The following is a 13684-nucleotide window of genomic DNA, read 5'->3' on the forward strand; positions in this document are numbered from 1 at the left end:
TTTGAAAGGTGTGGTAAGGGAGACAGACTTTTCCGAAGCGTTCCAGCTTAGTCCTCAGGGGTAGCGGCGCATCTGTGGCCGACCTCAGGTAGGAATATCTAATCCTATCTGGGGTTGATTACAGATGTCCATGTGCGGCAGTAGCCACTTACCATCAGGTGGACTGCATGCTCGTCTGCAACTCTTATATTATAAAAAAAAATCTTAAAATTTTATTTTGTTTTCAAAATAATGTTGATATATCAATTTTATGTGGAGGATTCCCTAATTTTATTAAGGCGAGGTTTGATGAAAGTAATGTAATCTTATTCTATTTTTTAATGTTATGAAAAATTCGCTTCTCTTGAGCATTATTATTTAAATATAGGTAACAGGGGGCGATAGTTATTATTTCAAATCAGGTTGGTAGACTGAAACGGGAAAGTTATTCATATAAACAACTATGATAATATAAGTATAGTTATCGCCAAACTACTAGTCCGTTCTGAATTGTTGCGTGCAGGTGTAGTCATAACAGACTAGCAGTTTTACGCGGACTATACTTTGATTTGATTTCTGAATTTCTATAGAAATTCAAGTCCAAGAAAGTTGGTGGCAGTTCTATGAAATTAACTTATCTACTTCCTACTTAATACTTACTACATTAAGTTACTTCATGTAACTTACGTTTAACTTTTGATATAGTCTTACAACAATATCGGCTAATATGTTTATGAGGTATGAGTTTTAGTGCATATGCATTGCATATGATTCAATGCAATTCAAGTGGTGTAGGGCATTGACTGGTAAAATAATCCCCAAACAATCCTTTCCAAGCTTTATAACATTAAATTACGTACAATTATCAATATTGCTAGTGAAATATTTAATCGCATTTTGTGTATGTATTCCGTGTAAGGAATTTTATGAAAAACAAATCCATAGAATAAAGCGTATCTGTTCCATTGTGCCATAGACTCAATTTCTACTTATTTTTTATCTATTATAATCGCATTTTGTGTATGTGTTATAGGCAAACTCCGAAGCTCCGGCGCTCCTAGGTTGGACTGGTCAATCCTCAGGTTAGACTGAATGACTTAGTCAAAGCCCAAACAAATGTAAATTTTCGGCCTTTGACTAAACAATTTTCGTCAAACCTGGGAGAGACTAATTTGGTCAGGCAAACGTCAAAACACAATTTTATTAAATCGTGGTTTGACGAGTCAAAGTATGAAGTGTCTTATCTTCGTATATTTGGAAGCATTTTATCATTTAAGCAGCTTTTAAGTCTTAAGAACCGCTTAACTCTGCCAGTTCTGACACCTGATTGGTCAGCTTACGTGATTTTCACTTTTATATTTGAGATGCTTTGAGAGAATGCCGTTTGGCATTAGGCCCACCTTTTGTACGATGTGCAATAAATTATAAAATAAATAAATAAATGCTTTGGAATATACGGAGGTTAGTTTGTGAGATTAGGTATAAAAAAATAACATTTATAAAATTTTGATGTTTATTGTTTTAATAATTTAAAAAAACCTAACCTAACCTAACCTAACCTAACCTCACTCATCTACAATTTTACACAATTACACGCCCGCACGCTCAATGAACGAACATGAAATGACAAAACAATCGGTCGGAACACCGCGAGAGACATTATGAACCTGTTTAAACATGTTCAAATCAACGTTTGACCGAGTTTTGCAGTCGCTTCTAGGATTGACTAGGCCAAAACCGAAACAGAATAATTTACTTTCGACGTTTGACTGAATAGTTAGGAGCTCCTAGGTTTGACTAAAAATACTTCAGGCAAAGGGCGAAATTGAAATGTATTTCGGGGATTGCCTGATGGCTTTGGCCAAACCTAGGATAAACCAGTCCTTCCGCGAAGAGACTGTGTATCGGACTTTGACTATAACATATGTATTCTGTGTAAGGAATAGGGAATATGCACATTTTTATTTTATTATTTTAAACCACTTATTACATCGTTTCAACATAGTAAAAAATATAAATAATTTTATTAGTGTTTGAAATATTTTTTTAAAAATTATTTAAAGTATCAATAAAATTTGACACATTTGAACGCCGCCATTTTACGCGCTCTTTGAATGACGTCACGTAGCGTGATTTGTATTGATAATGATGATAACTGTATGCACATAAAGGTATTATTAAACGTTTTCAGGTTTCATCGCTATTTACATCATGGGAAAGGCTAAATAACCACTTTATAAATATTTCCTAGAGTTATTGTGCAAAACCACTACTATAAATACATTATATAGTGTTTTTTCCTTTGCAAAAGATGCGAAAATACGAAAAATGTGGTGCAAGATTATAGGAAACAGATAAAGTATCTCCAAAATCGCATTAACATTTGCATTTACTGTAACAAACAATAATTTTAGGTAAATAATTTTAAAATATTGCATTGATCATCTACTTCGTTAGGTACTTATCGACTTCTACATCAAAGGCTATCATTTGAAACACACAAAATACATTATAATCTATTATAATTTACAATATTATAAAGATAGGTGATAGGCAGTAGCCACTTACCATCAGGTGGACTGTATGCTCGTCTGCTACTCCTATATTATAAATATTAACAAAATAAGTTATGATCAATTAAATATTTCTGAATTAAATAATACCAGTTTATTCATTTTCTTATTCATAATACCAGTTTATTCATTTTCTTATTCATAAAACCAGTTTATTCATTTTGCATATTTTAGGTAAATAGTTCGATTGTGCTTTGACAAAACTACTTTCAATCATTGTTTTTGATTATTCCTAATAATACTATGTAGAAAAATCGCACTAGGTAATAAATAACACTGTAGGAATATAGACAAAAACAATTTTCCTCTCAAGCAGTTTGAATATTGACGCCGATAAACATCGTAACACGCTATGTGACGTCATTTTTCGATTCGACCAATGGGAATGCGTTTTGCAAATTTGAATTTCGCGCGCATAATTTACGATTTTTGATTAAAGTTTTAAACAATTTAATACGAAATAAAGAAGAAATAATGGTTTAGATGTAATTTCCGGAACGTAATGTACCAAGGAAAAAAATAACAAGCAAATCTAAATCACATGCATATTCCCTATTTTATGAAAAACAAATCCATAGACTAAAGCGTATCTGTTCCATTGTGCCATAGACTCAATTTCTACTTTTTGCTTATCTATTATTTGTTTGATGACAACACAACATACTGAATTGACATTTGGCAGCTCTGCTTGGGCCGATTTGGCGAGATTATTGTGTAGTGCAGGTTTCCTTGTAAAACAAGTGTTCAAAAGTTTCAAAGCGTTTTCTGGAGCGACAGGATGGAAAAACCGACGGTAACTGATCTGCCACCGCCATACTCTGCAACGGTACCACCAGGTATGTAAAAGTTGTAGATAGATATAAAGTTTCCAATCAAACCACTCAGTCAATGAATCACAAAAGAATTCACTGATAACAATAGCAATAACTGCGCAATGTTGTGTTATAATTCATATAACGTACATATAGGTCAAAATTCTAAATTCGACATTTTAATTTACAAAAGTTATGTTGTTTGTGATCCAAGGTGATTGGCTATTGTGTTAATTATCCTTGTCCTGTTGATTACCGATAGTCAGCTGCTTGTACGAGATCAAAGATCGTCTCGAAACCTGATTTCGCCATGAATTTTTATGTATATAATCTACTTATTACTTGTAAACATGTGTTGATTATTGTTGTGTATAGTTTGGTTGAATTTCAACAAATAAGTATTAGGGATATAGCTGTACATAGTACGTTCACGAGTGCTCTTTATATGACGAAATTTGTGCATGCTAATTTAGTGCCACTATGTTGTGGTTTGAATGTTCTGAGAAGGGAGACTAACAAAATATTCAAATTTGGTTCTAAGTAGCAAAGTATCTGTGGCTGACTTCAAGTAGTAATATCTTATCAGGGTTGATTACTTGGGTGACAGCACTTGTTCATCTATAATTGGACTATGTGTATATTTCCTTCGTATGTCTATATTTCGGCTAGTTTGCTATCTATTCAAATAATATAGTTTAAAAACTACTAACCGTGCAAAAATCTCACAGAAAATCGTTAATCCTGATTGCTAACGATCCTGATGAGGAGAATGGGATAAAATTGGTAAAATCATGTATTGATTTTTGTTATATGTTCAAAATTTTCAATTAATCGGAATGTTCAGAGTGGGTAAAAATTGTGTTCAAAGATTCCGTTACATACATACATACAGGTCAAGCTAATAAAAGCGTGGAAAAAAGTTACACTGGCTTTGATACATTGAGTGGGATTAAAAATTTGTGACCTTAATCTTTTCAGTAATTGGATTTCCTACTACTAGTACTAATTCATACCATGTTAGTTTGCTGTGCAATATGACACTGATTATAATGAAGAATAAACAAAATATAGTAAACAATGACTTTTATATTTTTCGGAGGAATGTGGTGGTGGTGATGTGTGGTGAGAATATATGATTGATAAAATGGACAGATTTTGTACTGAAATACTTCATCCTATTAAATATAATTGTCCATACAGTAAAGTATTTAAGTTAATATCAGTGAAACACTGTACGATAGTAATTGCAAAATGCATGGAAAATTATGTATATGTGTATTATTCAATGAAATTTATATGGATTTACCTCAGCGCTGATTTTACTCCATCTTACCTTATGTATATAATAAGTACTTATATTTTCCTTGAAATAAATTTCATTATCAGTGTTCCAAAGATTAACCAATGATTCATTTTATGTTCTACTGGTATCTTGTCATAGATGTTTTGTATACCATCAATTCAATCACTTGTCTGTTATCTAGAAGTATAACTTAATTGATTTTCTTTTTCCCCATTTCCAATTCTATTTTTCTACCAATCGGCAATAACTTGAGATTCTTTTTATAGTATAGGAGTAGCAGATGAGCATACAGTCCACCTGATAGTAAGTGGCTACTGCCGCCCATGAACATCTGTAATCAACCCCAGAAAGGATTAGATATTCCCATCTGAGGTCAGCCACAGATGCGCCGCTACCCCTGAGGACTAAGATGGAATGCCTCGGAAAAGTCTGTCTCCCTTACCTCACCCTTTAAACTGGAACACAGCAGCGCCTAACACTGCTGTTTTTAGGAAGAAATAGGTGGTGGTGGTGGTTGCGCCGGAGTCGAACCACAAAGGCTTCTACCACCTTCAAAATTTCTGTGGAATGTGACACCCCAATACAAAAAATATTATAAATGTGTCAACACTTAAGTCTCTATTAATTAACTATGTATGTACTCTCGCTACATATGATTATTATAACTTATCTAGGATCCGTTTTAACCATTTTTATCAGTATTTCTGTGTAAATATGATTCATTATACTCGTATGTTGAGATAAAATAATTCGCTACACTAAAAATGTTGAAGGATATGGAATTTTTATCACATTTTCCTATTGTTTAATAAGCATACTGTTATGCATTATTACAAGATCACATGATTTTTTTATAAAACCCAGTTGTAGTAAATTATAGTACAATATAGAAATGTGCCATTTACATTGACATAGTGTATGTATATTAAAATTGGTATAAGATATGCTTAGATTAATAATTGAGTAAAATATGCAAAATTTCTGCGTTTCAATTGTATAATAATATATCAATATGTTTAATTCCAGGCCCGCAACCTTCTTTCGTGCCCCCGCCACAGTCGCAGCCAGGGGTTCATGCGGGGCCCTACCCCCCGCCGCCGCCAGGGTACACGCCTTACGGAACCACTCCAACAGCTCCCTATGTTCCCACATATGGGGCCACTAGCATAATCATCCCACCGCCGATCATAGCCGTCGGAGCCTGCCCCGCTTGTCGTGTGGGCATCCTCGAAGATGACTTCACCTGTCTCGGAATACTTTGCGCCATCCTTTTCTTCCCGTTAGGTATCCTCTGCTGTCTCGCTCTCAAAAACCGAAGATGCTCGAACTGCGGTGCTATGTTTGGTTAAACAACTTACAAATATGACAGAGCCTTACTTGATATTTTCATACTGAATGGAAGTAAGAATATATTAGAATGTAGACATTGTATCTGATTATGGAATATGTTGATCCGATGCCATTATTATTGAATACTAGAATAAATTTATAATTAGATATGATTAAGATTGAATCAATGGAAAAATTGTTGAATCATAAAAGGCTTCGGCATTAAGTTTAGTTTTTGTTGTAAGATACTTTTTAGCCAAATTCAAAATTTGCAGTGTTTAACAATTACAGTTAAATTCGGCTTTATTATTAATTGATACAAATTATCGCAGCTAGCAAAAAAGTTCAAAATCAAAACTTATTCATAATTGCTTATGTTATATATAAGTCAACAAAAGTTATATGAAATTTTATAAATAATACAATAAATTAAATAATATTCAAATGTACATTCTCTCTGCATTTATATGTGAAAAAATAAATATTTTCAAAAGTATTTCAGTGACATTGTATAACCATTAATAAAATGTAAGGCAACAAATAGGATGTACAATTGTACATAATTAATATTATATATATATACGTTTTTATAAGTAATTTTGTAATCCAATTAAATACTTAATAAGAAATCCAAGTTCTAATATTTTCATTTAATTCAATATGTCATTACAATTTTTTCAATTTTTATGTAATACATATACAATTTATTGTTATGTCTGTAGTTAGCATGATAATGTAAAGTAAATGTAATAATGTGTTAAATATGGATAGAAATGCACGCTACAGCATAAATTGTTGAATTCCACTTTATGTAGAGTGTGGTGTGGTTAAAGATTTGTTATCTCCGTATAAAACATACACGCATTAAATTGTATCACAATTAAATATAACATATCATTAAATGTTTATACATTTGTTATATTAAGTAACAGCGAAGCAGATTGTTTTTTACTAGTACTTAAAATGGTACTCTAAATGTTCATAACTGTATTGGAATCCTTTTAACACATGTTTCACAATCATAAATATACATGTTGATATAAACTGAGCAAGTTGGTAAAATTGTTATGTATAATAAACGAGCTATACATTCGACTTATGATACGATTTGTATAGTTCGTTAATATTTCGATTTTCTTAAGTGTCACTGCTCTATGAGACGTGTGGTAAAACCCAGTGGTCTTAACGCTTGTCGTAATTAAAGACTTAGGATAAGGCAGTCCTTAATCTAAGTCTTTACATATGATAAGCGTTCCGCAGTCATTCTGAGTGATAATTATCCATTTGGGGTTAACCGGGTAGACTGCCAAACCTGTGTGAGGTGATTTTTTTTTATAATATAGGAGTAGCAGACGAGCATGCTGTCCACCTGATGGTAACTGCCGCCCATGGACATCTGTAATCAACCCCAGATGGGATTAGATATTCCCACCTGAGGTCGGCCACAGATGCGCCGCTACTCCTGAGGACTAAGCTGGAACGCCTCGGAAAAGTATGTCTCCCTTACCACACCCTTTAAAACGGAACACAGCAGCGCATAACACTGCTGTTATTGGGCAGAAATAGGTGTGGCGGTGGTGCCGCCGGAGTCGAACCACAAAGGGTTCTACCACCTTCAAAATTACAGAATATCTATGGGCAGCAGTGACTAAAATATTTTAATCTCATAATCATTCTAAATTCGAAAAATATATACAAAAAGTAGTTATAATGTAAATGTATTAAGATATAAAAAAAAACTATATGTAAATGCCAAATCAATCAAATATTGAGCACTCATTTCTGAATTTATTTAGGCAGTAGGCAAATAATAATTTGCAAATATTATTAATCACGTTAATTATGAAAATATGTTTTTATTATTCTGATTATATTGCACTAAGAATTGTTAGTAGGCTAATATGTAAATTATTGGCGATTATTTTTAAATACATTGTCTTCTTGATTCATTATTCTAAAAAAAATATGTCATAATTATATTATATGATTGGAATATATCTAGTGTAATTCATAGGTACATGCTAAGTGGACGCGCGGTAGCGTGTCAGCCAAGTTCTAAGAATATACCTATTTTCCACGTGTTATTCGACTGTGCAAATATACATATTGTGATATTAAATGCCATTGGACTACAATTGTGATTCATTTTGTATAAATAATTCCTGTATATTTAGACGAAATTAAAACTAAAAGTGCTAATAATAATTCTTACCTCTTTAATTACTTGAAGTAGTGGTTCTCAGAATAGTTTTAACTCTTAAATAAAGGCAGGTATGTGTCACACACTTACCTGTATTATAAATAGCAACATATATTTTTTAATAATTATCATTTTGTATATATTATACCAGCAGGTATCTCATAAAAGTCAGGTTATGTGTAATAATCCATAAGCTTCCATAAGCATTAAAATAAAGAAGTGATCGACACTAGAAAGATGTGGAACCCTACCTCCCTGAGCAATTCATACTGGTTTTATCACTTGTCCAATTTGTATTATATAGCACGACGTTACGTTGTATAGCATTACGTTTCCCGATTAAAACTATACTGAGAACTCTATTTCAAGAAGTGTTCCATAGACTAGTTTACCTATTTTAGGACTAAGATGTAACTAATTGCAATTTAATGTATAATAAAGTCAGATAAAAGTTATACCAGCCACATTGCCTTTCTTTACTACAAGAGATGTTAATTACATAATTATAAGCAATTATTATGTATACCGTACACTAGTTGAGCGTTATATGCAAATTTATTGATTTTGTACCAATAGATTTTTTAAGAAATAAATTTGGATATGTAAATGATCTTTTTATTTTATAGACTATAACCTATAGGTACGTATGGAAGTCAAACTTCTCACGCATTATCTGAGCTTGGAGGTAGAAAGTTGTCTGCATTACTCCCTTGTAATTTATAATTATAAGGATTGACAATCCTGCGATGGCCAATACGAAAGCTAAGTAATAAAATGCTGACGAAAACTGCTATGTATTAAAGCAAATGACTGAAATCTAAAAATTAGTTAGTTATGAGAATGTGTGAAAAAAAAGTGTTTTCTTTTAGTTTATCATTATCGTTATTTCTCAGAATTTGAATTTATTATAAGCATAAACGTATTATAGTAACGTACAGTAGGATAATATATCTATGATTATAAGCAATAGTAGTCTACTGACATGTGTAGCTAATGGCGTAATGATAAAGTAGGGTTTTTATTAGGTTTGAAAATTAATTCATATTAATTTTTATTAAAATTCCTTACAACAATTTCAAGAATGAAATATAGAACAATATTGACGCACTTATCCTTGCCTACACTGTTACGGCGTAGTGTTCGTAGCAAGCTGCGTAGCGTGTCCCTTGCTGATAACGTAGCAAATCGACCGGATATATTGAAAGTGGGTCGTGTAAAATCTTTGAACATAACTTACATGACACATAATTATAATACATATTATCATCTAAAAAGATTTTTAGATTGACGGATATTTCAAAATAAACTAATTGGTTCTAGGCGTGTTGGCCACACGAGAAAGTGGTGTTTGGTGTACTTTACACTCATGAAATACCAAGTGTAGTTGTTAAAAATCTTGATCAAGGCATGGTCCACGTAGGTACAATCTCCTGTTTTGGAGTCAGGAAAAAAATAAAACTCCTTTATTTAATGAAAACACATTTTACTGAAATGTACACCTAATTATATTTAAATTAGACATTGAAGAGAACCACAAAACACACATTTCGAATACGAAATACATCGAGTGTAATTAAAATTTTATTTCTCAGTACAAACCACATATTCATCAGACTGAAAATCTCTTTGAGTCGCCCACTCGTAGACAAATTTCATATTTTTGGAAAGCACATAATGTTAGACTGTTATACCACTTGTGCTATATTAATTTTTAACTGCTTTAGAAGCAGCAAAAGGTCAAGCATCCGTGTAATGTTAAGTAGTACGTAGACTCTTAAAATATGTAGTTTCGGGACCAGAATAGGGCTACGGTATCCCCTGCCTGTCGTAAGAGGCGACTAAAAGGAGGCTTCCGGGGTTGCGGGTGGCAAGAGTGGGAGCTCGAACCGCCCAGCCAGCGGCCCCGGGAAGGACTGCGGTATGTGGTCGCATACCGTCGTACGCACCAGAGCGCCAAGCTTACCTGGGCGGAGGCCGACGGGGCAACGCGCTAAGAGGGCTCCGGTTGCGTTCCTTTGGAGATCCCGGAGCCCTCTACGTAGCGCCGAGGACGGCCACCGGGGGGGTTTTAGTGCGGTAAGAATCCCACATAACCCTATGTCGCTCCCACGACACCGGATTTTGAAGGTTTCCCTCTCGTAAACAAAAAAAAAAGACTTAAATTAGTACAATGATAGTTACATTGCAACTTAAAGGTCTAAATTAGAATGTCTTGTTCACTAATGTTAAAGTCCTTAACATTCAATTTATATTTACGGTCTAAATATTATTGTCTTCGATTTCTTTGCATAGTGGTTACGACCGACGACATAATGTATAGAAAGCGTTGTTTTTTAACGAAAATGGGTAACGATTAAGTAGCTCTTATAAACATCGGCTTCTTCACTTCATTCCTCGATTCTTGAATTCGTTTTTAACAAAATTGGCTGAAGATTAAGGTTTTTTTTTATAATATAGGAGTTGCAGACGAGCAAGCAGTCCACTTGATAGTAAGTGGCTACTGCCGCCCATGGACATCTGTAATCAATCCCAAGTAGGATTAGATATTCATACCTGAGGTCGGCCACAGATGCGCCACTACCCCTGAGGACTAAGCTGGAACGCCTCAGAAAAGTCTGTCTCCCTTACCACACCCTTCAAACCGGAACACAGCAGCGCCTAATACTGCTGTTATTAGGTAGAAATAGGTGTAGCGGTGGTGCCGCCGGAGTTGAACCACAAAGGGTTCTACCACCTTGAAAAAAAAAGAAAGGTATTGAAAAAGATATCCTTTTTTGCTCTGTTCAAATCGTTTTTTTTGTCAACATTTTTGTCATCTTTATTACTTACCGTTAGGTTTATTATTGTTTGTTATATGCACTATGTTGTAATTTGTCACTCCAAACATTGTAGATTAATTTCAGGCGAAGGTACATTAACTGAAACAGCAACAGTTTAATTTCACCGGCTTTTGGCGTGAAGGCCATATAAATCCTACACGAAATACCATTTTCCGCTGTGTTAACCACAGTTCTTAGTAATTTTCACTTCGCACCATTTACTTCGAATGTAGAGTTACAATTTACAATCACGCAGGGTTGCCAAATTGAACTATTATTCAAATTGAGTATTTTTTGTATTATAACTTTTTCTTCTGTAATTTAACTATTCGTTTGCCTGTCAGTTAAATTTAAAACTAGACGCGGGGTAAGTGACCTTCATATTATTATTATCTTATCTCTTCCTAAAACTAAAAATAAAATACATAATTACAATTTAATAAATTAATGTTCTTTCATAAAACTATAAATAAATTGAATGATTATAACTCAATAGATGTTCTTTGTTGTCAAAGATAAATGGGGCATAATTCATTTTCAAATGCGACTGATAAATGCATTTCTCAGTTTGAATGGCCTTCCTACATCGCTGTAAGCAATCACAAAATGCGAAGCTTTGTCTATTGTCACTCGTCTGAGACTTCATTAAAATGTACAGTCGGTATGTACTACGGTAAGGAATATAGGGCTTTTGATTGTATCTATTTTTCTATTTTTATTATAATATGTAAAAATGTTTAAAGAGATCTACTACTAGTAGTAGTATATATTTTTCTTCTTACTCGTTATTTATAATATCTGCTGTCTTCGTTATTGTTTGTCGTTTTTTTTGTTGCTTTGTAACACCTCACACTCAGGGTTGACTGGTAGAGAATGCCATTAGGCATTATGTTTGCCCCTTTTGTACATTTTTTTAGAGGTGATGCAATAAATTCTAAATAAATAAATATAAGGACTTTATACATTTTTGCATTTAAAATGTATCCAAATACATTTAAAAAGCGAATTTAAACAGTAGGTATCTGTCTTCCTTAGGCTTGGTATGTAAGGTATGTAAGCTTCATGGGCAGTGGTGCGTATGTCGTCATCTTCAGGTAGAAACCTAATCTTATATGAGGCTGATTACAAATGTCAATTGGTGGCAGCAGCTACTTACTTAGCTTCAAGTGGACCGCATGCTCGTCTGCTACTCTTATATTATATAAAATACATAAACTAAAAATTAAATTGTATGATAATTATGTTCATTGTTCAATAGCACATACAATAAAAGGGGTAATGTCTGCAAATTAAATAAGCTATAAGTACTTTTCACACTTGTAGTTAGGTAATAGGTACAATAATTTTTGTACCGTCCAAAAAGCGCCGTTAAAATATCATACAACTCGTATGACGGCATTACACATATAAAATTGAAGGCAGTACCATTTAGCCTTTTGTAACGCTCAACAAAAGGTACCTACGGCAATTAATTTAACTTTATTTGTTTCGGAATAACAAACGGATTAAAGTTTAAATTCGATCAAAGGTTTTGTGTACAAGAGCATTGTTCGTGTGGGTAGTTACGAACTTGGTTTGTACAATCGATCAACAAACAATGCTTCCGAATTCAATTTACAAGCTTTTAACACGTAATAGAATTTGCGGTTCGTCTCAACGATGTTCGCTGTGTCTTTAGCGCAGGGGTTGTAAATCTAATAATCGCTGTCTTTAGTACCGAATTATTAATATCGCTGCTGAGGTTGATCTGGCCACAAAAGTCCATGTCCAAGTGAGTATTACTACTTTTTCTTACCTAACTTTTTATATATTTTTTAAACTCTCGGATCTAATTTTCTGATTACGTTACCGTTAAAACAAATTAATAACTCATATCAAATACTCACATCTTCGAAAATTTAGGGGTGCTTAGGATTTGAATGTCCCAGACTGAAAAGCTGAATTTCACAATGTTAGGTTGTCAATAATAGTACTAGCGAGTACCTACTTATAATAAGTATATTAGTTATTCTTGCATAGTTAGCGATGTTAGTTAGTTAGCGAAGCAGTATTATTTAACTACTGAATAACGCGTCCGTTATTCACATGGTTAAATAATACTGCTTTTAGTCTTTAAAGAGAAAATTCTTAAAACTTTACACTTCAAAACACAATAAAATGTGATTTCAGTAATTTTCTCTCGTTAAGTTGTCTCTTTCAGAATGGCAACATAAATTGTCCTAAAATGAAAATTTTACAATTTTAAGGAAACTACGATATAACGAAAATATTCATGTTTCCTCAAATATAAGTAGCCGTTTTCAAAAAAAGGTATCTATATCATATTCAAAATATTAAATTTACTAACCGTCCTAAATACCTGAGCATGATAAATTACGATAAATACTATTTTAAATTCCAAGAATTAATCACTGAAGGTGGTAGAACCCTTTGTGGTTCGACTCCGGCGGTACCACCGCCACACCTATTTCTACCTAATAACAGCAGTGTTAGGCGCTGCTGTGTTCCGGTTTGAAGGGTGTGGTAAGGAAGACAGACTTTTCCGAGGCGTTCCAGCTTAGTCCTCAGGGGTAGCGACGCATCTGTGGCCGACCTCAGGTTGTGGGGGTTGATAACAGATCTCCATGGGCGGCAGTAGTCACTTACAATCAGGTGGACTGCATGCTCGT

The 13684-nt window shown here is 33.7% G+C and overlaps 1 protein-coding gene across 1 annotated transcript; it reads left to right on the forward strand.

Annotated features, from left to right (window-relative positions):
• Nucleotides 1–3207: 3207 nt before the first annotated feature.
• Nucleotides 3208–7366, forward strand: LOC140755842 (membrane protein BRI3). The gene is made up of 2 exons (XM_073091183.1): nucleotides 3208–3388; nucleotides 5694–7366. The coding sequence occupies exons 1-2, from the start codon at nucleotides 3331–3333 to the stop codon at nucleotides 6014–6016; spliced, it is 381 nt and encodes a 126-aa protein (XP_072947284.1). The 5' UTR covers nucleotides 3208–3330; the 3' UTR covers nucleotides 6017–7366.
• The last annotated feature ends 6318 nt before the right edge of the window (nucleotides 7367–13684 follow it).

Source organism: Epargyreus clarus, unplaced genomic scaffold (genome assembly GCF_041222505.1).
Source record: "Epargyreus clarus isolate Ecla_fem2 unplaced genomic scaffold, WU_Ecla_fem_2.2 ptg000034l, whole genome shotgun sequence".
Taxonomy (NCBI): Eukaryota; Metazoa; Arthropoda; class Insecta; order Lepidoptera; family Hesperiidae; genus Epargyreus; species Epargyreus clarus.